We start from the raw sequence: 22,732 nt of genomic DNA, 5'->3' as shown, positions 1-22,732 counted from the left end.
TGCTGCGATCCTGACCCAGGCATACATCCTCAAGCTCCTGAACAACCCCAGTACCTTCCTAAATTGTCCTCTGTATCCTCTTTATCCCTCTGCAATATCTTCTCTACACTGCTGTTAGGGTGATCTATTTAAAATACAAACCTAATGTCATTCTCCTTCCATGGCGTATGGATGAAATCAGCGAACCCTTTACATGGCTTACTGTGCTCTGCATCTGGACTGCCTAACAAGCTTATCTGAGGCCACCATCCACTCTCTTTGTACATTCCAGTCCTTCTGTTCCTTTTTTCAGGTCCTCATCAAGCAAATATTATTTATTTATTTATTTATTTGGCTGCACTGGGTCTTAGTTGAGGCATATGGTATCTTCGTTGCCGCGTGCAGAATCTTTAGTTGCAGCGTGTGGGATCCTTAGTTGTGAACTCTTAGTTGTGGCATGCGAACTCTTAGCTGTGGCACGTAAACTCTAGTTGCAGCATGTGGAATCTAGTTCCCTGACCAGGGATCAAACCTGGGCCCCCTGCGTTGGGAGCACAAAGTCTTAGCCACTGGACCACCAGGCAAGTCCCCCATCTAGCAAATTCTTACTTAACTTTTAAATCTCAGCTGGGCTTTCCTGACTCCACATCACCCTCCACTTCCTGTTTTGTAAGAACCATGTTATTGAAGAGTCTTCAGAGCCTAGCCAAGTGCCTGGCCCATAATAAGTATTTAATAAATACTGGCTGAATTTCTTAGAGGCCTGGGGATTTCAACCTGGGTAACGGCATTATATATGATTATTCTAATTGTACAGTTATTAAGTTTAAGAAAAACAGGGCTTCTTTAACATTTATTTCTGTATCTTTCTTTTCTGTGTAGGTGAAGATGGTGGAACATGGTTTCTTGATCTTAAAAGCAAGGGTGGCAATGTCGGACATGGAGAGCCCTCTGATCGGGCAGATGTGGTGATGAGTATGTCTACTGATGATTTTGTAAAAATGTTTTCAGGTGAGTTTTAACTTCACTTGTTTACTGATTGTTCAAGGAAAATTCTATTAGGTAGGCTTCATTTCTACTAGTTGGACTAAGATATCATTTCCAATAACACATTGGTTACCAGAGGTGCTGAACTTAGCTGCAGCTTGTTTATCAAGAGTAAGATCATGCTTCAGTCTTGCCAACTATTGTAATAGGAAACTGCAGCCATCTCCCATGGCCCAGTGACCCTGCTTTCTGTGGAATCCATCACTAAGAAGAGGGTCTGCATAATTTTCTGCTCTGCCCATGTATCTCTAAATGTGCCAGAAAAATTTTAAGGGTAATTTTTTTCTATTTTCTACTCTTAAAACACTACTCTAGATAGTAAGTTAATTAACACATGTACTTATTAGAAGCAGCACTTTAAAATTTTTTTTTAATTAATTTATTTTTGGCTGCATTGGTTCTTCATTGCTGCGTGCAGGCTTTCTCTAGTTGCGGAGAGCAGGGGGCTACTCTTTGTTGCGGTGGGTGGGCTTCTTGTTGCAGTGGCTTCTCCTGTTGCAGAGCTTGGGCTCTAGGTGCGTGGGCTTCAGTATTTGTGGCACGCGGGCTCAGTAGTTGTGGCTCGTGGGCTATAGAGCACAGCCTCAGTAGTTGTGGCGCACAGGCTTAGTTGCTCCTCAGCATGTGGGATCTTCCCAGACCAGGGATCGAACCCATGTCCCCTGCATTGGCAAGCGGATTCTTAACCACTGCACCACCAGGGAAGTCCCAGAAGCAGCACTTTAAACAAAAGTATTGTAACATTTTAATCTGAAGATCCTAAAGATTTATTTAATGAGTTATAAATGTTATTTATTCTTTATTCTGTTTTAATCTTCATAAATTGAAGATCATAATGTATTCTGTGCCCTGTAAGTCTCACTTTCCATTTCTAACCCAGGATGCTAATGGCCTACATACTATCTGAGCCAGTTTGTATGTGATGTTACTAATGATTGAGGTTTCTTCAACTTCCCCCCACCTTTTTTTAAACGGTAGTGCTAAATATTCAAGATACAAAAATTAGAAAATATGCTTAGGAAAAAAGAAAATAAATAAAATTATTTTTTATTGTACTACTGAAAGATAACCATCAGTTGATTTTTGGTTTAAAGTCATATATATATTTTTATGAATGTATATAAATATATAAGTGTACTTATAAAAACAAGATTATAGCATTACTGCTGTTTGGTAACTTTTTTCACTTTGTACTTAGTACATTATAAGTACTTAGTACTTAAAAGTACTAGTGTACTTAAAAGTACATTAAAAGTATTTAGTACATTATAACGTCTTTTAATGATAATGAATAGTTATCGCTTTAATCATTTTTTAAAAATAAATATATTGATTGATTGATTTTTGGCTGACTTGGGTCTTTGTTGCTGCGTGCAGGCTTTCTCTAGTTGTGGCGAGCGGGGCCTACTCTTTGTGGCGGTGCACGGTTTTCTCATTGCAGTGGCTTCTCTTATTGCGGAGCACGAGCTCTAAGCATGCGGGCTTCAGTAGTTGTGGCTCGTGGGCTCTAGAGCACAGGCTCAGTAGTTGGGGCACATGGGCTCTAGAGCACAGGCTCAGCAGTTGGGGCACACGGGCTTAGTTTCTCTGTGGCACATGGGATCTTCCTGGACTAGGGCACGAACCTGTGTCGCCTGCATTGGCAGGCGGATTCTAAACCACTGTGCCACCAGGGAAGTCCCTCTTTAATCATTTTAATAGTTTCTTTAGTGTTTGTTTAGTGTTTCAAAATCTCTTTCTCTATAGGGCTTAAACATAGTGCTTTGGATGCTAAATAAACGTTTTGTAAATTTGAACCTTATAAATATGCAATATTTTGAACTTAAAGACCTTTAAAAATAAAAAAAATTATTGTCAATTTGAAAACAGAAATAACAGTAATTATAGCTAATACGTATATGATTACTGTTGAGTTAAGCAATATTCCCAATAATGGTTTGAGATAAAAGATTTTCTCTACTTTATAAAAAGGGAGACTGAAGTATTGCTTAATTAAATAATTAACCCAGAGTCACTTGGTGGGTGAGTCAATGTTGGAGTTAGAATTCGAATCCAAGCTAACTCGCCAGCTCATGCACTTCTAAATTATGCTATTTTGCCCTCCAAAGGTGAAAGAATCAAGTTACCTCCTTAATTTACGTTTTATTTGTGTAGCATAAACTTGTAATGGGCTTTCCATTTATATCTTTCTGGATAGGCTCCTGGATAGGCTAGGGGAGGTCAGTGAGCTAAATGAGTGATTTAAAAATATATATATATTCTTATAAGGTTTATTTTATTTTATTTATTTATTTTGGCAACGCCAAGTGGCACGTGGGATCTTAGTTCCTCAACCAGGGATCGAACCCACACTTCTTGCAGTGGAAGCGCAGAGCCTTAACCACTGGACTGACAGGACAGTCCCTTATAAGGTTTATTTTATAGCAGCAGTTCAGATTGGGAGCAAATAACTTTGCTTCTGCTTCTTACGTCTTTTCATTCTTATTCTTTATCCCATCTACTGTCTTTTGAATGGGCGCAATTTAGACCTTATATCCTAAACATACTCTTTTAAGAAGCCATAGCCATTTCTGTGACCTAATCTATAGAGTGGATATGTTATAAATATAAAAAATTAAAGCAACTAGTGATCAACTATTCAAAATCTCTCTTTTTGGCTAGTAGAGGCCACTGTATAGTAAAGCATTATAATAGAAAGAAAATATATTGTACAAGATTACCTGATTAATATATTGGGAAGAGAAATATATACACACACACATACATATAAAATTGTTCTTACTAGTAGTTTGTTTAAAAGTTATTTTTTAGAACAGTTTTTTTAAGGTATAATTTACATACCATAAAATCTACCCATTATTAAGTATATATGATTTTTAGTAAATGTATAGGGTTGTACAACCATCACTTATAATCCAGTTTGAACCAGACAAAGATGTCACAAAGAAAAAAAACTACAGGCCAATATCACTGATGAACATAGATGCAAAACTCCTCAACAAAATACTAGCAAACAAAATCCAACAGCACATTAAAAGGATCATACCATGATCAAGTGGGGTTTATTCCAGGAATGCAAGGATTCTTCAATATATGCAAATCAATCAGCGTGATACACCATATTAACAAATTGAAGGAGAAGAACCATATGATCATCTCAATAGATGCAGAGAAAGCTTTCGACACAATTCAACACCCATTTATGATAAAAAGCCTGCAGAAAGTAGGCATAGAGAAAACTTTCCTCAACATAATAAAGGCCATATATGACAAACCCACAGCCAACATCGTCCTCAATGGTGAAAAACTGAAACCATTTCCACTAAGATCAGGAACAAGACAAGGTTGCCCACTCTCACCACTGTTATTCAACGTAGTTTTGGAAGTATTAGCCACAGCAATCAGAGAAGAAAAAGAAATAAAAGGAATCCAGATCAGAAAAGAAAAAGTAAAGCTGTCACTGTTTGCAGATGACATGATACTCTATATAGAGAATCCTAAAGATGCTACCAGAAAACTACTAGAGCTAATCAATGAATTTGGTAAAGTAGCAGGATACAAAATTAATGCACAGAAATCTCTGGCATTCTTATACACTAATGATGAAAAATCTGAAAGTGAAATTAAGAAAACACTCCCATTTACCACTGCAACAAAACGAATAAAATATCTAGGAATAAACCTACCTAAGAAGACAAAAGACATGTATGCAGAAAATTATAAGACACTGATAAAAGGAATTAAAGATGATACAAATAGATGGAGAGATATGCCATGTTCTTGGATTCGAAGAATCAACACTGTGAAAATGACTATACTACCCAAAGCAATCTACAGATTCAGTGCAATCCCTATCAAACTACCACTGGCATTTTTCACAGAACTAGAACAAAAAATTTCACAATTTGTATGGAAACACAAAAGACCCCGAATAGCCAAAGCAATCTTGAGAATGAAAAATGGAGCTGGAGGAATCTGTCTCCCTGACTTCAGACTATACTACAAAGCTACAGTAATCAAGACAGTATGGTACTGGCACAGAAACAGAAATATAGATCAACGGAACAGGATAGAAAGCCCAGAGATACACCCACACACATATGGTCACCTTATCTTTGATAAAGGAGGCAAGAATATACAGTGGAGAAAAGACAGCCTCTTCAATAAGTGGTGCTGGGAAAACTGGACAGGTACATGTAAAAGTATGAAATTAGAACACTTCCTAACACCATACACAAAAATAAACTCAAAATGGATTAAAGACCTAAATGTAAGGCCAGACACTATCAAACTCTTAGAGGAAAACATAGGCAGAACACTCTATGACATAAATCACAGCAAGATCCTTTTTGACCCACCTCCTAGAGAAATGGAAATAAAAAGAAAAATAAACAAATGGGACCTAATGAAACTTCAAAGCTTTTGCACAGCAAAGGAAACCATAAACAAGACCAAAAGACAACCCTCAGAATGGAAGAAAATATTTGCAAATAAAGTAACCGACAAAGGATTAATCTCCAAAATTTACAAGCAGCTCAATAACAAAAAAACAAACAACCCAATCCAAAAATGGGCAGAAGACCTAAATAGACATTTCTCCAAAGAAGATATACAGACTGCCAACAAACACATGAAAGAATGCTCAACATCATTAATCATTAGAGAAATGCAAATCAAAACTACAATGAGATATCATCTCACACCAGTCAGAATGGCCATCATCAAAAAATCTAGAAACAATAAATGCTGGAGAGGGTGTGGAGAAAAGGGAACACTCTTGCACTGCTGGTGGGAATGTGAATTGGTTCAGCCACTATGGAGAACAGTATGGAGGTTCCTTAAAAAGCTACAAATAGAACTACCATATGACCCAGCAATCCCACTACTGGGCATATACCCTGAGAAAACCAAAATTCAAAAAGAGTCATGTTCCAAAATGTTCATTGCAGCTCTATTTACAATAGCCCGGAGATGGAAACAACCTAAGTGCCCATCATCGGATGAATGGATAAAGAAGGTGTGGCACATATATACAATGGAATATTACTCAGCCATAAAAAGAAACGAAATTGAGCTATTTGTAATGAGGTGGATAGACCTAGAGTCTGTCATACAGAGTGAAGTAAGTCAGAAAGAAAAAGACAAATACCGTATGCTAACACATATATATGGAATTTAAGAAAAAAAAATGTCATGAAGAACCTAGGGATAAGGCAGGAATAAAGACGCAGACCTCCTAGAGAACGGACTTGAGGTTATGGGGAGGGGGAAGGGTGAGCTGTGACAGGGCGAGAGAGAGTCATGGGCATATACACACTAACAAACGTAGTAAGGTAGATAGCTAGTTGGAAGCAGCCGCATGGCACAGGGATATTGGCTTGGTGCTTTGTGACAGCCTGGAGGGGTGGGATAGGGAGGGTGGGAGGGAGGGAGACACAAGAGGGAAGAGATATGGGAACATATGTATATGTATGGCTGATTCACTTTGTTGTGGGGCGGAAACTAACACACCATTGTAAAGCAATTATACCCCAATAAAGATGTTAAAAAAAAAAAAAAAAGGATTAATCTCCAAAATTTACAAGCAGCTCATACAGCTCAATAACAAAAAAACAAACAACCCAATCCAAAAATGGGCAGAAGACCTAAATAGACATTTCTCCAAAGAAGATATACAGATTGTCAACAAACACATGAAAGAATGCTCAACATCATTAATCATTAGAGAAATGCAAATCAAAACTACAATGAGATATCATCTCACACCGGTCAGAATGGCCATCATCAAAAAATCTAGAAACATTAAATGCTGGAGAGGGTATGGAGAAAAGGGAACACTGTTGCACTGTTGGTGGTAGTGTAAATTGATACAGCCACTGTGGAAAACAGTATGGAGGTTCTTTAAAAAACTACAAATAGAACTACCATACAACCCAGCAATCCCACTACTGGGCATATACCCTGAGAAAACCATAATTCAAAAAGAGTTATGTACCAAAATATTCATTGCAGCTCTATTTACAATAGCCAGGACATGGAAGCAACCTAAGTGTCCATCAACAGATGAATGGATAAAGAAGATGTGGCACATATATACAATGGAATATTACTCAGCCATAAAAAGAAACAAAACTGAGTTATTTGTAGTGAGGTGGATGGACCTAGAGTCTGTCATACAGAGTGAAGTAAGTCAGAAAGAGAAAAACAAATACCGTATGCTAACACATTTATATGGAATCTAAGAAAAAAAAAAAGGTCATGAAGAACCTAGTGGTACTAGTGGTAAGATGGGAATAAAGACACAGACCTACTAGAGAATGGACTTGAGGATATGGGGAGGGGGAAGGGTAAGCTGTGACAAAGTGAGAGAGTTGCATGGACACATATACACTACCAAACGTAAAATAGATAGCTAGTGGGAAGCAGCCGCATAGCACAGGGAGATCAGCTAGGTGGTTTGTGACCACCTAGAGGGGTGGGATAGGGAGGGTGGGAGGGAGGGAGACGCAAGAGGGAAGAGATATGGGAACATGTGTATATGTATAACTGATTCACTTTGTTATAAAGCAGAAACTAACACACCATTGTAAAGCAATTATACTCCAATAAAGATTTTAAAATAAATAAATAAATAAGTAAATATAATCCAGTTTGAGAACATTTCTATCAGTCCCTCCAAAATTCTCTGTCCGTTTGCAGTCAATCCCCCTTTTTACTGCCCAGCCAGCCAGACACTAACTTGCCTTCTGTCTCTATAGATTTGCTGTTTCTGGACATTTCATATAAATGGGATTATAAAGTATATAGTCTTTCGTATTTGGCTTCTTTTACTTAGCATAAGGCTTTTGAGATTCATCCATCATGTTGTAGCATGTATCAGTAGTTCAGTTCCTTTTTATTGCTGAGTAGTATTCCGTTGTATTTATCCACTCACCAGCTGGTGGATATTTGGGTTGTTTCAAGTTTTGGGGTATTGTGAATAATGTTGCTGTGAATATTTTCATACACATATTTGTGTGGATATATATTTTCATTTCTGTTGGGTAGATTTCTAAGAGTGCAATTGCTGGGTTATGTGGTAAGTTGATATGTAACTTTTTAATAAACCACCAAGCTTTGCTAAAGTGGCTGCACTAATTTTATATTCTTGTCAGCATTGTATAAAGGTTCAGGTTTCTCCAAATCCTCACCAGCACTTACTAGTTGCCTTTTATTTTTTTACAGTGTTATTGAGGTATAATTGATAAATAAAAACTGTATATATTTAAGGTGTATAACATGATGACTTGGTATTTGTATACATTAGGAAATTACTATACTCAAGCTAACACATCCATCACCTTGCATGGTTACCTTTTTTTTGTTGTCATGAGAACACTTAAGATTTACTCTCAGCAGATTTCAAGTATACAGTACAGTATTATTAACTATAGTCACCGTGCTGAACATTAGATCCCTAGAACTTATTCACCTTATAACTGAAAGTTTGTACCCTGAGACCAACATCACACCATTCTACTCTCTGCCTCTGTGGGTTTGACTTATTTAGGTTCCACATATAAGTGAGATCATACAGTTTTTGTCTTCTTGTGTCTTGCTTATTTCATGCAGCATAACGTCCTCGAGGTTTATGCATTATGTCACAAATGGCAGTGTCTTTGTTATCATAGCCATTCTAGCGGGTGTGTGGTGGTATCTCGTGCTTTGAATTTTCATTTTCTTAATGATTAATAATATCGGGCATCTTTCCATGTGCTTAATAGCTGTTTATATTTGATGAACTGTCTATTCAAATGTTTTGCTCCTTTTTATTTTATCTTTTTGGCTGCGTTGGGTCTTTGTTGCTGTGCACGGGCTTTCTCTAGTTGTGGCAATCAGGGGCTACTCTTTGTTGTGGTGTGCGGGCTCCTCATTGCGGTGGCTTCTCTTGTTGCGGAGCACGGGCTCTTGGCACACGGGCTTCAGTAGTTGTGGCACGCATGCTCAGTAGTTGTGGCGCATGGGCTTAGTTGCTCCTCGGCATGTGAGATCTTCCCAGACCAGGGCTCGAACCCATGTCCCCTGCATTGTCAGGTGGATTCTTAATCTCTGCGCCACCAAGGAATCCCTTTGCTCTTTTTTTTTTTTTTTTTTTTTTTTTGCGGTACACGAGCCTCTCACCGCTGTGGGCTCTCCCGTCGTGGCCTCTCCCGTCGCGGAGCACAGGCTCCGGACGCGCAGGCCCAGCGGCCATGGCTTACGGGCCTAGCTGCTCCGCAGCATGTGGGATCCTCCCGGACCGGGGCATGAACCAGTGTCCCCTGCATCGGCAGGCGGACTCTCAACCACTGTGCCACCAGGGAAGCCCGCTTTGCTCATTTTTTAATTGACTTGTCTCTTTATTATTAAGTTGTAGGAGTTCTTTATAAACTTCAGATGCATGTGACTTGAAAATATTTTCTCTCAATCTGTGACTTATCTTTTCATTTTCTTAGTGGTATCTTTTGAGTTACAAAAATTTTGGTTTTGATAGTCTAATGTGTCATTTTTTTCTTTTATGGTTCATGCTTTTTTCCCCTAAGTATTTCATTCTTTTTTAATGCTACTCTAAATGAAATTATTGTGTTAATTTTTTTTTAATTATTTGTTGCTAGTATACATAAATACATTTGACTTTTGTGTAAATTTTATATCCTATGAATTAACCAGTGAAGCTATTTGGGCCTGGGATTTTTTTGTGGGAAAATTTTTAATTACCAATTTGACTTATTGTTCTATGTCAGTAGCTTTTTTTATTTTTTTACTTATTGATATATAATTCACATACCATATAATTCATCCATTTAAAGTAAACAATTGACTTTTTTTTAGCATATTCACAGATGTTCGCAACCATCACCACAGCTGATTTTAGAACATTTGCATCACCTCAAAAAGAGAAACCCAGTACCCATTAACTGTTAATCCCATATCCCCCATCTCCTGCCCCTAGCCCTAAGCAACCACTAATCTACTTCCTGTGTCTGTAGATTTCCCTATTCTGGACTTTCATATAAACAGAATCATATATATGGAATTTTTTTGTGTGACTGGCTTCTTTGCAGTGTGTTTCTTCTTTTAGCTTGTTTTCAGGTTTCATTCTGGATGTAGCGTGTATCAGTATTTAATTCTGTTCTTTAAAAATGGAGATGAAATTCACATAACATACAATTAACCATGTAAAGTGTACAGTTCAGTGGTGTTTAACTTACTGCATTCACAGTGCTATGCAACTACCACTTCTCTTTAGTTTCCAAACTTTTTCATCACCCCAGAAGAACACCGTATACCATCTAAGTAACATCCCATTCCAGCCTCCCCCCTCCCATGGGACCTGCTAATATGCTTTCTCTCTCTGGGGATTTGTCTATTCTGGATAGTTTATGTAAATGGAATCATTCAGTATGTGACCTTTTGTGTGTGGCTCTTGTCACTCAGCATAATGTTTTCAAGGTTCATCTAAGTTGTAGCATGTGTCAGTACTTCATTTCTTTCTATGACTATCTGTTGAAAGATATTTTGTTTGGCTGTTATAAACAATGCTGCTATAAACATTTGTGTCCAAGTTTCTGTGTAGATTTATGTTTTCATTTCTCTTTATTGCTGGGTCATATGGTAATTCTATGTTTAACTCTTTGAAGAACTGTGAAAATGTTTTCCATTGCACCTGAACATTTACATTCCTACCAGCAACGTATGAGGGTTTCTATTTATCTGTATCCTTGCCCTCACCAACACTTGTTTTTGTTTTTTGTTTTTTAACAATAGCAGTCCTAGTGAGTATGAGGTAATATCTCATTGTGGTTTTGATTTGCATTTCCCTAATGACAAATGCTGTTCAACTTTTTTTTATGTGCTTATTGGTCATATGTGTATATTCCTTGAAGAAATGTCTATTCAGGTCCTTTTCCCATTGTAACTGGATTTTTTTATCTGTTTAATTTTTTTTTTTTTGAGTTTTAAGAATTCATTCTCCCTGTGTCAGATTACCTGTCAGTGTACTTTTTTCTGGAGCTCTTTGTCTTCTTATTACAATCCAAACAGATAACTCATGGGGAATTCCCTGATCGTCCAGTGGTTAGGACTCCGCGCTTCCAGTGCTGGGGCCCTGGGTTCAATCCCTGGTCAGGGATCCTGCAAGGTGTGTGGTATGGCCAAAAAAAAGAAAAGAAAAGAAAAGAAAAAGAAATGGGTTCTAAACAGATAGCTCATTAAGTCTGCTACACAGCTGTGATCCTAGAAATTTCTGTAACTCTCTCCTGCATTGAATCTCCTGTTTCCTGTATCTCTTTCTTTTTCTTGGTTTACATCCTCATTTTGGTGGCACCCATCCTCCAGTAGCTTCATTAGAAAGGATACATAAGAGGCAATTTTCGTATCTAAAACTACCTGTATTATCCCAGCACATTGATTATTTGTCTGGGTAGAGATTTCTGTGTTGCAATTCATTTTCCCTCAGAAAATGAAGTCATTGCTCCATCTTCTAAGATTACCATGGAGGATTTGATACTATTCTTAATCTTTTGTATCCACCACTCCCCTTTCTGAAAGTTTTGGAATCAAAATGATCTCTTTCTCTGTAGTGTTCTGAAATTTCACAATGATACAAGGCTTTTTTTCATTCATCTTCCTGAATACTTGATGGGCTCTTTGGGAATGTATCTTATATTATTTCTTTGATAGCTATCTCAGTTTTCTCAGTTCCCACTTTCTGAAGAAAACATTATATCTCTGATTTAATCATGTTATATTTAGGGCATTATTCTTTCCTTTAACAAAATATATATGTATATATAGTAAGGAAAACTTTATTTCAAAAGATTATTGTGGTGGGGGGGTGCTGGTTCATAGAGAGAGGCTTTTGTAATAGCAGTAGGGGGAATTTTGCAATAGAGAGACTGCTGTGACCAGAAGATTGCAAGTGTCTCCTTTCTATTACATTCTGATATTGTGGATATGTCAAAATCTTAATTTCCAAGAGTTCACTCATGTTTTCTCAGCTTCTTTTTTCTTCTCTTACTGCCCCCTTCTTCCTCCTCACTCTACCCCATTCCATTCCCCTTCACCTGCTTCTCCCACTTCCTCTCTTTTCAATACCCATTTCCTGTGCTTCTCCTCCTCACCCCTTTTCTTCCAGCATCCTGTTGTTGACACATTGTCACAGCTTGTCTTATCAATGAGGACATGAATTACAGAATTTTTAATTTGTTCATTTATTTTGTTTCTGTTTCTTCTATGCCTGCAGTCTCTGTTTCCCCCAAATTGCTTTGATTTGTTTTTGGTTTTGGGGTGATTTTTTTTTCCTGGTCTCCATTTGCTGCCCATTCATCTTTAACAAGCAAGGCTATGTAAAGCTGATTGGAAGCTGTGTATGCATGAGTGGGGCTGTGGACTGGTGGGTTTCACTGTAGAGTGAGAGAGCAAGGAGCCAGTTTTTTAGCTGAAGCCTAACAGTGAAAAGATTGGGAAATGAGAGTAGCAAATAAAAACAAAGTTCTCTCCTTTCATGGCACTCCTATTTATTATATGTTGTTATTAGCTACAATTCTGTTTTAATGCCCACCATTTTACATGCTGGCATTCCTGTGGTTAAAATACTGCTAAGATGTACTTCTGTGTCCATACACTATACTTTTAATGTCATTTCTTAAGAAAATTATATGCATTTATACCATTTGATTTTTTGACTCTAAACTTGAAATATTAAGAGTTTAATGAACTATAATAGATTGGAAAATAACTAAAATAGATAGTATTTGTTTACTACAGTTCATTTGAGGGCCATCTATTCTTTAGTGTACTGTACATGTCACCTCTTCCGCTTTTTGGTATAATCTTTTGTTGATTGTTGCTTTTATATTATCTCTCATATTACAAGATATTGTTAAAATCTAAATCTAGGAATTGGGATTCCCAAGATACTGATAAAAAGATGCTATAAAAGAAATTTCTGTGTTTCAGAGGTTTATAGAACTCAGAGATTCTTTTTATAAGCATGTTCTTGAAGCGGTACATCCCTAAGGGCACTAATGACTGATTTTTCCTCTCTCATTTTCTCTTTTTAGGGAAACTAAAACCAACAATAGCATTCATGTCAGGAAGATTGAAGATTAAAGGAAACATGGCCCTAGCAATCAAATTGGAGAAGCTAATGAATCAGATGAATGCCAGGCTGTGAAGAGAAAAAAAATGTTGACCGCTAAGCTCAAAAAGTAAAAGGGTTCAATAGTTAAAATTGAATGTTTGTTTTCATCCCTATTATAAGGATATACATGTTTGTTCTGGAAAAAATAGAATTTCTGTATCTATAAGACTTGAAATTGTAATTAAAACAGCTAGCCAACCAAACATAAGCATCATTAAGTAGAATTCTAAGATATTCTATTTTTCTTATTTTGTGAGTTTTGCCCTCTGAGTCCTGTATCTCATACACCATCATCTTCTGGGAAAAGTATTATTAGTAATCAATTGGGGTCAAGCAGCAACATTACTTTTTTCATATCTTTTTCCCACGTAAAATGAGACTAGTCTGTTTTAAACTTTTCAGTTTAGGATTGTATACTAATGATATTTTAGAGTTTTATAAACTTGTTTTAAAGAAAATCTTCTATATTACATTTTCATAGAAATCACATAATAAACTACTTAATAAATACTATTTGTGAAGACAAATTAAACAAAAAGTATATTTTGTTAACTACCTTTCTAAGTGTAAGGTATTTTACCTATAGGAAAATATTATTGATGTAATTCAACTAACTGCAGTATATATATCCTATTTTAAAGTATGTAAAAATATCCTAAGATAATTCCTCCCCAGAAGTGTGCACTTGGTCACAGTGTTTTGAAATGAGAACATTAGAATAGATGGCTGTTATGGGCTGAATGGTATGCCCCCTTCATATGTTGAAGTCCTAACCCCAAGAATCTCAGAATTGATTGTATTTGGAGATAAGATCTTTAAAGAGGTGAGTAAAACCCAGGCTTTTAGGGTAGGGTGGGCCATAATCCAGTCTGACTGGTGTCCTTATAAGAGGAAATTTGGACACAAAAGAGAGTCCAAGGAGGCACACACAGAGGAATGACCATGTGAGGACCAGCAAGAAGGCAGTCATTTGCAAGCCAAGGAAAGAGGCCTCAGAAGAAACCAAACCTACTGACACCTTGATCTCAGACTAGTCTCTAGAATTGTAAGAAATTTCTGTTGCTTTAGCCACTCAGTCTGTGGTATTTTGTTATTGTAGTCCTAGTAAACTAATGCAATAGTTTGTTTGTATTTCTGTTACAAACACAAGTTCCTATGCAGTACACACAGTGAGGCCAAACTGAAACATTGGAGTTTGTAGCAGAGAAAGGTTTATTACAGGGCCAAGCAAGGAGAATGGGTGGATTGTGCTCAAAAAACCCAAACTCCCCAATGGTTTTCAGGGAGAAGTTTTTATAGGCAGAATTTGGGGTGAGCGCTGTGTGACTGTCTCCTGATTGGTTGGTGGTGAGGTAACAGAGAGGTGTTTCAGAAATCTTGTGCTCAGCCTGAAGTTACCATCCTCCACCTGGGTGGGGGCGTTAGTTCTTACAGAAGAATGCAAAGATATTGTTATATATATTCCTTGAAGAGGAACCAGGACCCTGCCCCAAGGCTGCACTATTGTTTCTTGACTGCTCCTCCCCTGTTTCTGCATTCCCTCCCTTCCCTGATTAGCAACTGTTTGAATCTGCCCTTTGTAACTCAGTGAAGGTCAAGGAGGCTGAATGAAGCCTATTTCCTACAAACAAGAAATAGGGGATACAGAAAGGCTTTGTACCTAGGATGGCCCCACAGGGTCCTTCTCTGTTTCATTTCTTTTTTTAAAAAAGTTAAACTTATTTTTTTTAAGCTCCTATCTTTCCTTTTAATCAGTTAAAAATACTTGTTCAGTGTAATTCTTTCACTTCTCACCTTCCACTCACTTTAATATTATTGTGCTGTTAAGCAACTTAGCTAATTCTGACATTTTGTAGAATCATAACATTAGGAGCACTTAATCTGTATTTTACAAATCAGGAAACAGAGGATCAGAGATAGGAAAGGACTAGCCCAAGGTCAAAATTAACAAGCCCTTTCCAACAACCTCCCAGTACATTGGCCTTGGATAGAACTTGAAGACCCCACTTCCCCCTCCTTGAAGCCCAGATAGATTGACTTTGATATGGCAGGCTCACAACTCCCTTGGCCTCTCCTGTTCATTTCCAGCCACATTAGGATCCCTGTCAGATGTTGCCAGCAGACTCCTTTTCTACTGAAATTTTCTAAAGACTTTTCTTCTTTCTCTGCATTTTCCACATGGCTTCAAAGCTTTGGGAAAATAAAAACTAGAAAATATTGTGAGGCAGGAATTCTGGAGTTTGGTTACTAAAACATGAACTTGCTAATTAAAAGGCCTTAGGATATCAGAAGAAAATCTTTCCACAGGGCCCTGGTTTTCATATCAGTAATTGAGGGAGTTGGATGAGGTCCTCTGCAGCCTGCTTTCGCTTATTATCACTAAGAAGTAGTGAGCAGTCTGTACTATTTTATCAGAAATAAAGGTACCACAGCTACATTGCTAAAGCTTTCTCTCTTGCCACATCCCCCAGCTGCCTTAATGAATTCATGTGTTCCCTTCTCTTGGATCTTGCCCATTAACTGCACTGAGGTTGTAGAGTCTCCCAGAAGTTTTGAATGGCCATTTTGTGTGTGGTTCAGTATCCATTTGACCCGTTTCTGAAATAGAATGGTATGGAGGGAAACCATGCCATTTGGCTTTTTAGTGTTTGATGAAGTTATTCAGACATTTTAAAGATGGTTTGTTGCTAGTAATCCTATATTTTAACAAATCCTCTTAAATAGTGCCTTTTTTTTCTTTTTTCTTTTTTTGGCTGTGCCACACGGCTTGTGGGATCTTAGTTCCCCGAGCAGGGATCGAACCTGGCCCCAACAGTGAATGTGCCAAGTCCTAACCACTGGACCACCAGGGAATTCCCTTAAATAGTGCCTCTTAAATAATCCTCTTAAGTAGAAGAAAAGAAGTCTTTTTCCTCTACCTATCTTAAGTTTTCAGTTGGGGTCCTGTAAATTAGACTAACAAAAGATAGATTAGCAAGAGAAAAACAAATAGAAGTATTTACATATGCATTGCACATAAACATGGAAGCATTCAGACATGAGTAACTCAAAGATGTGGTTAGAACTTGAGCTTATACAACAATGAACAATAAAATTTTTTGTGAAGGAACAAGACAAAGAGGACTTTCAGTTTCTAGGATAGGAAACTGTAGGAAGGAAAATATACGTACAGTAAGAGTGAGTTTTGTAAGAAACTGCCAAATAGAAAAAAAACTGTCAAAAAAAAAAAAAGCTGCCAAATAGTCTTCCAAAGTGGCTGTACCATTTTGCATTCCCACCAGCAGCATGTTCCTGTTGCTCCACATCCTTGTCAGCACTTGGTATTGCCAGGTTTTTGGATTTTAGTCATTCTAACAGGTGTGTGGTAGTATCTCATTGTTGCTTTAATTTGCCATTCCCTCGTGACATATGATGTTGAACATCTTTTCATATGCTTACTTTCCTCTATATCTTCTTTGGTGAGATGTCTGTTGAGGTCTTTGGCCCATTTTTAAATCAGGTTGTTTTCTTATTGTTGCATTTTAAGAGTTCTTTGTATATTTTGGATAACAATCCTTTATCAGATGTGTCTTTCGTAAATATTTTTTCCCAATCTGTGACTTGCTTTCTCATTCTCTTGACATTGTCTTTTGCGGAGCAGAAGTTTTTCATTTTAATGAAGCCCTGCTTATCAGTCATTTCTTTCATGGATCATGCCTTTGGAGTTGTATCTAAAAAGTCATTGCCATACCCAAGGTCATCTAGGTTTTCTCCTATGATATTTTCTAGGGAGTTTTAGTTTTGCATTTGACATTTAGATCTGTAATCCATTTTGAGTAATTTTTGTGAAAGGTGTAAAGCCTTTGTTTATTTATTATTTTGCATGTGTATATCCAGTTGTTCCAGCACCATTTGTTGAAAAGACTATCTTTGCTCCTTTGTCAAAGGTCAGTTGACTATATTCATGTGGGTATATTTCTAGGCTCTCTATTCTCCTACATTGATCTATTTATCCTTTCACTAATACCACGCTATGTGGTTACTTTAGCTTTATAGTAAGTCTTGAAGTCAGGTAATGTCAATCTTAACTTTGATCTTCAATATTGAGTTGGCTATTCTGGTTCTTTCGCCTCTCCATATAACTTTAGAATAAGTTTTTTCATATTCACAAAATAACTTGCTGGGATTTTGATTGGCTTTGAGTTGAATCTATATATCAACTTGGGATAAACTGATGTTTTGACAGTATTGAGTCTTCCTATCCATGAACATGAAATATCTCTTAATTTATTGTTATTCTTTGATATCTTTCATCACAGTTTGGTAGGTCTTCTTATATAGATCTTGCACATAGTTTGTTAGATTTGTATCTGAATATTTAAATTTTTTGAGTGCTAATATAAATGATAATGTGTTTTACATTTCAAATTTCACTTCATTACTGGTATATAGGAATGTGATTGACTTTTGTATATTAACCTTGTATTTTACAACCTTGCTATAATAATTTATTAGTTCCCAGAAGTTTCTTTGGTAATTTTTATAGCTTTTCTATATAGACAATTATGTCATCTGTGAACAGAGAGTTTTATTTCTTCCTTCCCAACTTGTATACCTTTTATTTCCTTTTAAGTTATTGCATTAGCTAGCACTTCCAGTATGATGTTGAAAAGCAGTAGTGAGAGGGGACATCCTTGCCTTATTCATGATCTTAATGGGAAAGCTTCTAGTTTCTCACCATTAAGTGTGATGTTAGTTGTAGGTTTTTTGTAGATATTCTTTATCAAATTGAGGAAGTTCCCCTCTATTCCTAGCTTACTGAAATATTTTATTATGAGTGGGTGTTGGACTTTGTCAAATGCTTTTTGTGCATCTATTTGTATAATCATGTGATTTTTCTCTTTCAGCCTGTTGATGTGGTAGATTACGTTAATGGACTTTTGAAAGTTGAACCATCCTTGCAAACCTAGGATAAATCCCACTTGGTTGTTTTTATGGCCTATATGTTCTTATGCCCACAAATTTCATATATTGAAATCCTAACCCCCCAAGGAGCCTTTGGGAGGTGATTAGATCATGAGGGTGGGGCCCTTATGACTGGGATTAATGCCCTTATAAAAGAGACCTCAGAGAGAGTTAGCTGGTCCCTTTCACCAAGCGAGGACATGGCAAAAAGGTGCCACCAGTGAATCAGAGCTCAGGCCCTCACCATACACCAGATCTGCCTGTGCCTTGGTCTTGGACTTCCCAGCCTCCAGAACTGTGCAAAATAACTTTCTGTTGTTTTTAAACCACCTAGTCTCTTTTTGTTATAGCAGGCTGAACAGGCTAAGACAACTGTGCTATGTAAGTCTTTTTATATGTTGTTGGATTCAATTTGCTAATATTGTGTTGAGGATTTTTGCATCTAAGTTCATGAGAGATGTTGGTCTGTAGTTTTCTTGAAATGTCTTTCTTTGGTTTTGGTACTAGGGTAATGCTGGTTTCACAGGATGAATTAGGAATATTTTCTGTTTCTGTCTTCTGAAGGGGACTGTAGAGAACTGGTATAATTTTCTTCTTTAAATGTTTGTTAGAATTCATCAGTGAACCCATCTTGACCTGGTGCTTTCTGTTTTGGGAAGTTATTAATTACCATTTGCTTTATTCCATCTGTTCTGTATATCTTTGTTCTTCTTTTCTGGTCTTCTATTTCTTTCTGTCTTCCTTGAAAGAATCTCACAAAATATTTCCATTTCCCATTCCCATCCTTTGTACTACTTTGTCATACATTTTATTTCCACATATGTTTTAAACTCTACAGTATATTGTTTAATATTTTTGATAACAGTGAATTATCCTTTTAAAGATTAAAAAAATGAGAAAAAAGTCTTTAAATTTACCTATATGTTTACTCTTTGCACTGTCAACCTATCCATCACCAACTATCCAAACACATGAACATATCCAAGTTTCCTTCTGCCCCTTTGTAGCCATTTATGCCCATCCTTGATCCCATTTCCAGCAAGTACTGATCTGCTTTCTATAACTATAGATTAGTTTACATTTTCCTGGAATTTACATTAATGGAGCCATACAGTATGTATTTTCTGTTTGGCTTCTTTCAATCTGCGTAATTACTTTGAAATTTGTTCTTATCATTACATATATCAATAGTTCATTCTTTTGTATTACTGCTGAGCAGTTTGCCATTATATGAATACACCACAGTTTGTTTATCCATTCACCTGTTGATAGACATTGGGGTAGTTTCCAGCTTTTGGCTATTACAAATAAAGCTTCTGTGAACATTCATGTACCAAGTCCCTGTATTCTCTTGGGTATGAAATGACTGGATCATATGGTGTGCATATATTTAACTTTTTAAGAAATTGCCAAACTTTTTTCCAAAGTGGTTATACTATTTTACATTTCACTAACAATGTATAGGATTTCATTTCTTCACATTTTCATCAACACCTGATATGTAGAGCCTTTTAAATTTTAGCCATTCTAATAAGTATGTAGTAGTATCTAATTGTATTTTAACTTCCATATCCTTGATGAGGATGAGCATCTTTACATGTGCTTATTTGACATGCGTATATCGTCTTGATGAAGTGTCTGCTCAAATCTTTGCCCACATTTATTCCATTGTTTGTTTTATTATTGAATTTTGGGAGCTCTTTATATATTCAGGATACAAGTAATTTTTCAGATATTTGCAAATATTTTCTCCCTTTCAATAGATTGTCTTTTTATTCTCTTACCAGTGATACAGGAATAACAAAATTTTTTTAAATAGATGAGGTTTGGGCTTCCCTGGTGGTGCAGTGTCTAAGAATCTGCCTGCCATTGCAGGGGACACAGGTTCGAGCCCTGGTCTGAGAAAATCCCACATGCCGTGGAGCAACTAAGCCCATGTACCACGACTACTGAGCCTGCGCTCTAGAGCCTGTGAGCCACAACTACTGAGCCCACATGCCACAGCTACTGAAGCCTGCACACTTAGAGCCCATGCTCTACAACAAGAGAAGCCACCGCAGTGAGAAGCCCGCGCACTGCAACGAAGAGTAGCCCCCATTCGCTGCAACTAGAGAAAGCCCACGCACAGCAACAAAGATACAACACAGCCAAAAATAAAATTTTTAAAAAATAGATGAGGTTCAACTTATCAATCTTTTTCTTTACTGGATCATGCTTTCGGTATAATTCAGAAATCTTTGCCTAACTGAAAACTTATGGAAGTTTTACAGTTTTAAGTTTTGCATTTAGGTGTATTTAGCATTTCAAGTTAATTTTTGTACATGTGCAATGTGTGGATCAAATTTCATATTTCTGACTAGGGAAATCCAATTGTTCCAGCATCATTTGTTGAAAAACAGCAGAATAAAATAAAAATAGAACTTCAGAAATTAAAAAATATAATACATTAAAAAACTTTTCCATAATACAAGTTGAGGTTTCCATTACTGTAAGGTTAATGAAAAATATTGTTTAGTCATGAAAAGCACAAAAGCAATGTTAGTGCAACTTAAAAGTGTACACAATTGACCATATATTTATCTGAGAAAGTACCAAATGATTATAAGGCAGTCACATCCTAGCCAGTCTCTACTACTATAAGTCTAAGAACTTTAATTCTATTTAATTCTTTCCAGCACAGTAAGACAGCCAAAAACTTCTGCTTAGATTTTTTTTTTTTTTTCCTGTTAACAACTGCTTTCTGCTTGATTTCCTGGCTTCTTGCCCCTTGCATGAACAGGCTAGGAATCAGCAAATGCTTTGAGGGAAAATATGTAGAATGACTGACTCCTTTTACTGTGATTGCCTTTCTTCTGGGATCTTAGCATCTCAAGCCCTAGTTACCCTGATAGACTTGACCTCCAAAATTTGTATCTCCAGCCCAATCAGACTATTGAAAGCTCTAGGATGCCTCTCTCAGATTTCTATACTCCTAGACACAGATCAACAATGCCATAAGGAGGAAACATGGCTTAGGATGGAGGATTCACTTCATCATGTTTCCCTTCTTGCTGGGCTCTTGGGAATCTCAGGCCTTGGCTGCGTGGATTGCTGTATAACAGGTTTAAACAGGCTTTTATTTTTTTTTAATGCAGCTTTTTATAGCTTTTAGTGGGAGAGTTAGTTTGTTCAACAAGGTACCTCATCATAGCTGGAAGCCTGCATCATTTAAAAAACTCATCAAGGTGGAAATATCCTTTAAACAAATGGGACTGCATTTAAATAGTTAATTGTGGTAAAAAACAAATAATACAAAATTTATCCCTTTGACCATTTTCAAGTGTACAGGTCAGTGGTTTATCCTCACATTGTTGTGTATCAGATCTCTAGAACTTTTTCATCTTGCAAAACTAAAACTCTATACTCATGGAACAACAACTCTCCATAATCCCCTCATTCCCTGGCAACCACCATAATACCCTGTTTCCATGATTGTGGCAACTCTAGGTACCTTATATAAGTGATTTTGACAACTCTAGGTACCTTATATACAGTATTTGTTGTTTTGCGGCTGGTTTATTTCACTTAGTGTAATGTCCTCAAGGTTCATCTATGTTGTAGCATGTGACAGGGTTGCTTTTTTAAGGCTGAATAATACTCTGTATGTATATGCCACATTTTGTTTATCCATTCATCCATCCTTGGACATTTTGGTTGCTTCCATCTCTGGGCTATTGTGAATAATGGTGCAGTGAACATGGGTTGCAAATGCCTCTTTAAGTTCTTGCTTCAAATTCTTTTGGATATATATACCTAGAGGTGGGATTTCTGGATCACACAGTAATTCCATTTTTAGTTTTTTGAGGACCCTCCATAGTGTTTTCCATAGTGGCAGCACCATTTTATATTTCTCCCAGCAATGCACAGGATTTCAATTTTCCCACAGGATTATGTACTTGAAACATGTGGCGATTAACTGTTTTTTCTTTTTTCTAATAAATTTATTTTATTTATTTATTTTTGGCTGCATTGTGTCTTTGTTGCTGCACGTGGGCTTTCTCTAGTTGTGGCAAGCAGGGGCTACTCTTCGTAGCGGTGTGCGGGCTTCTCATTGCAGTGGCTTCTCTTGTTGCGGAGCACAGGCTGTAGGTGTGCAGGCTTTAGTAGTTGTGGCATGTGGGCTCAGTAGTTGTGGCACATAGGCTCTACAGCGCAGGCTCAGTAGTTGTGGTGGATGGGCTTAGTTGCTCTGTGGCATGTGGGATCTTCCTGGCCCAGGGATTGAACTGGTGTCCCCTGCATTGGCAGGCAGATTCTTACCACTGCACCACCAGGAAAGTCCCTGGTTTTTTTTCTTTTTTTTGGACACATTATTTATCAAAAATGTTTAAAGATTTTTAAATTCAGCCAGGAGGAGTGTTGATAGACACAGGTGTTAGGAATCCTTTCTCCTTTGTTCAGAAGTTAGTCTCTTTTTCTGCTCAGTCATACTCTTTTCTCCCCTCACTTACCCCAGGGTAGGAGGGAATGAGGTTTCCCTGTCACAGCTGGGATGAGGCCAAGATGTCAGCACTACATATGGCTAATCAGATATGCTTTAAATGATAGTTATTGCCATTA

The 22,732-nt window shown here is 37.2% G+C and overlaps 1 protein-coding gene across 1 annotated transcript in view; it reads left to right on the top strand.

The window, feature by feature from the left end:
- Positions 1-22,110, top strand: part of HSDL2 (hydroxysteroid dehydrogenase like 2) — an 88,001-nt gene extending 65,891 nt beyond the window's left edge. The window contains exons 10-11 of the mRNA XM_082655714.1: positions 862-990; positions 13,110-22,110. Of these exons, the coding sequence (XP_082511840.1) occupies positions 862-990; positions 13,110-13,222 (242 nt within the window). The 3' untranslated portion in view covers positions 13,223-22,110. The remainder of the gene's footprint in view (positions 1-861; positions 991-13,109) is intronic.
- Positions 22,111-22,732: the final 622 nt, after the last annotated feature.

This window comes from Grampus griseus (assembly GCF_964374135.1).
Source record: "Grampus griseus genome assembly, chromosome: 6".
Classification (NCBI taxonomy): Eukaryota; Metazoa; Chordata; class Mammalia; order Artiodactyla; family Delphinidae; genus Grampus; species Grampus griseus.
Note: the sequence above shows the minus strand (reverse complement) of the source record. Positions and strands in the feature narration are given on the sequence as shown.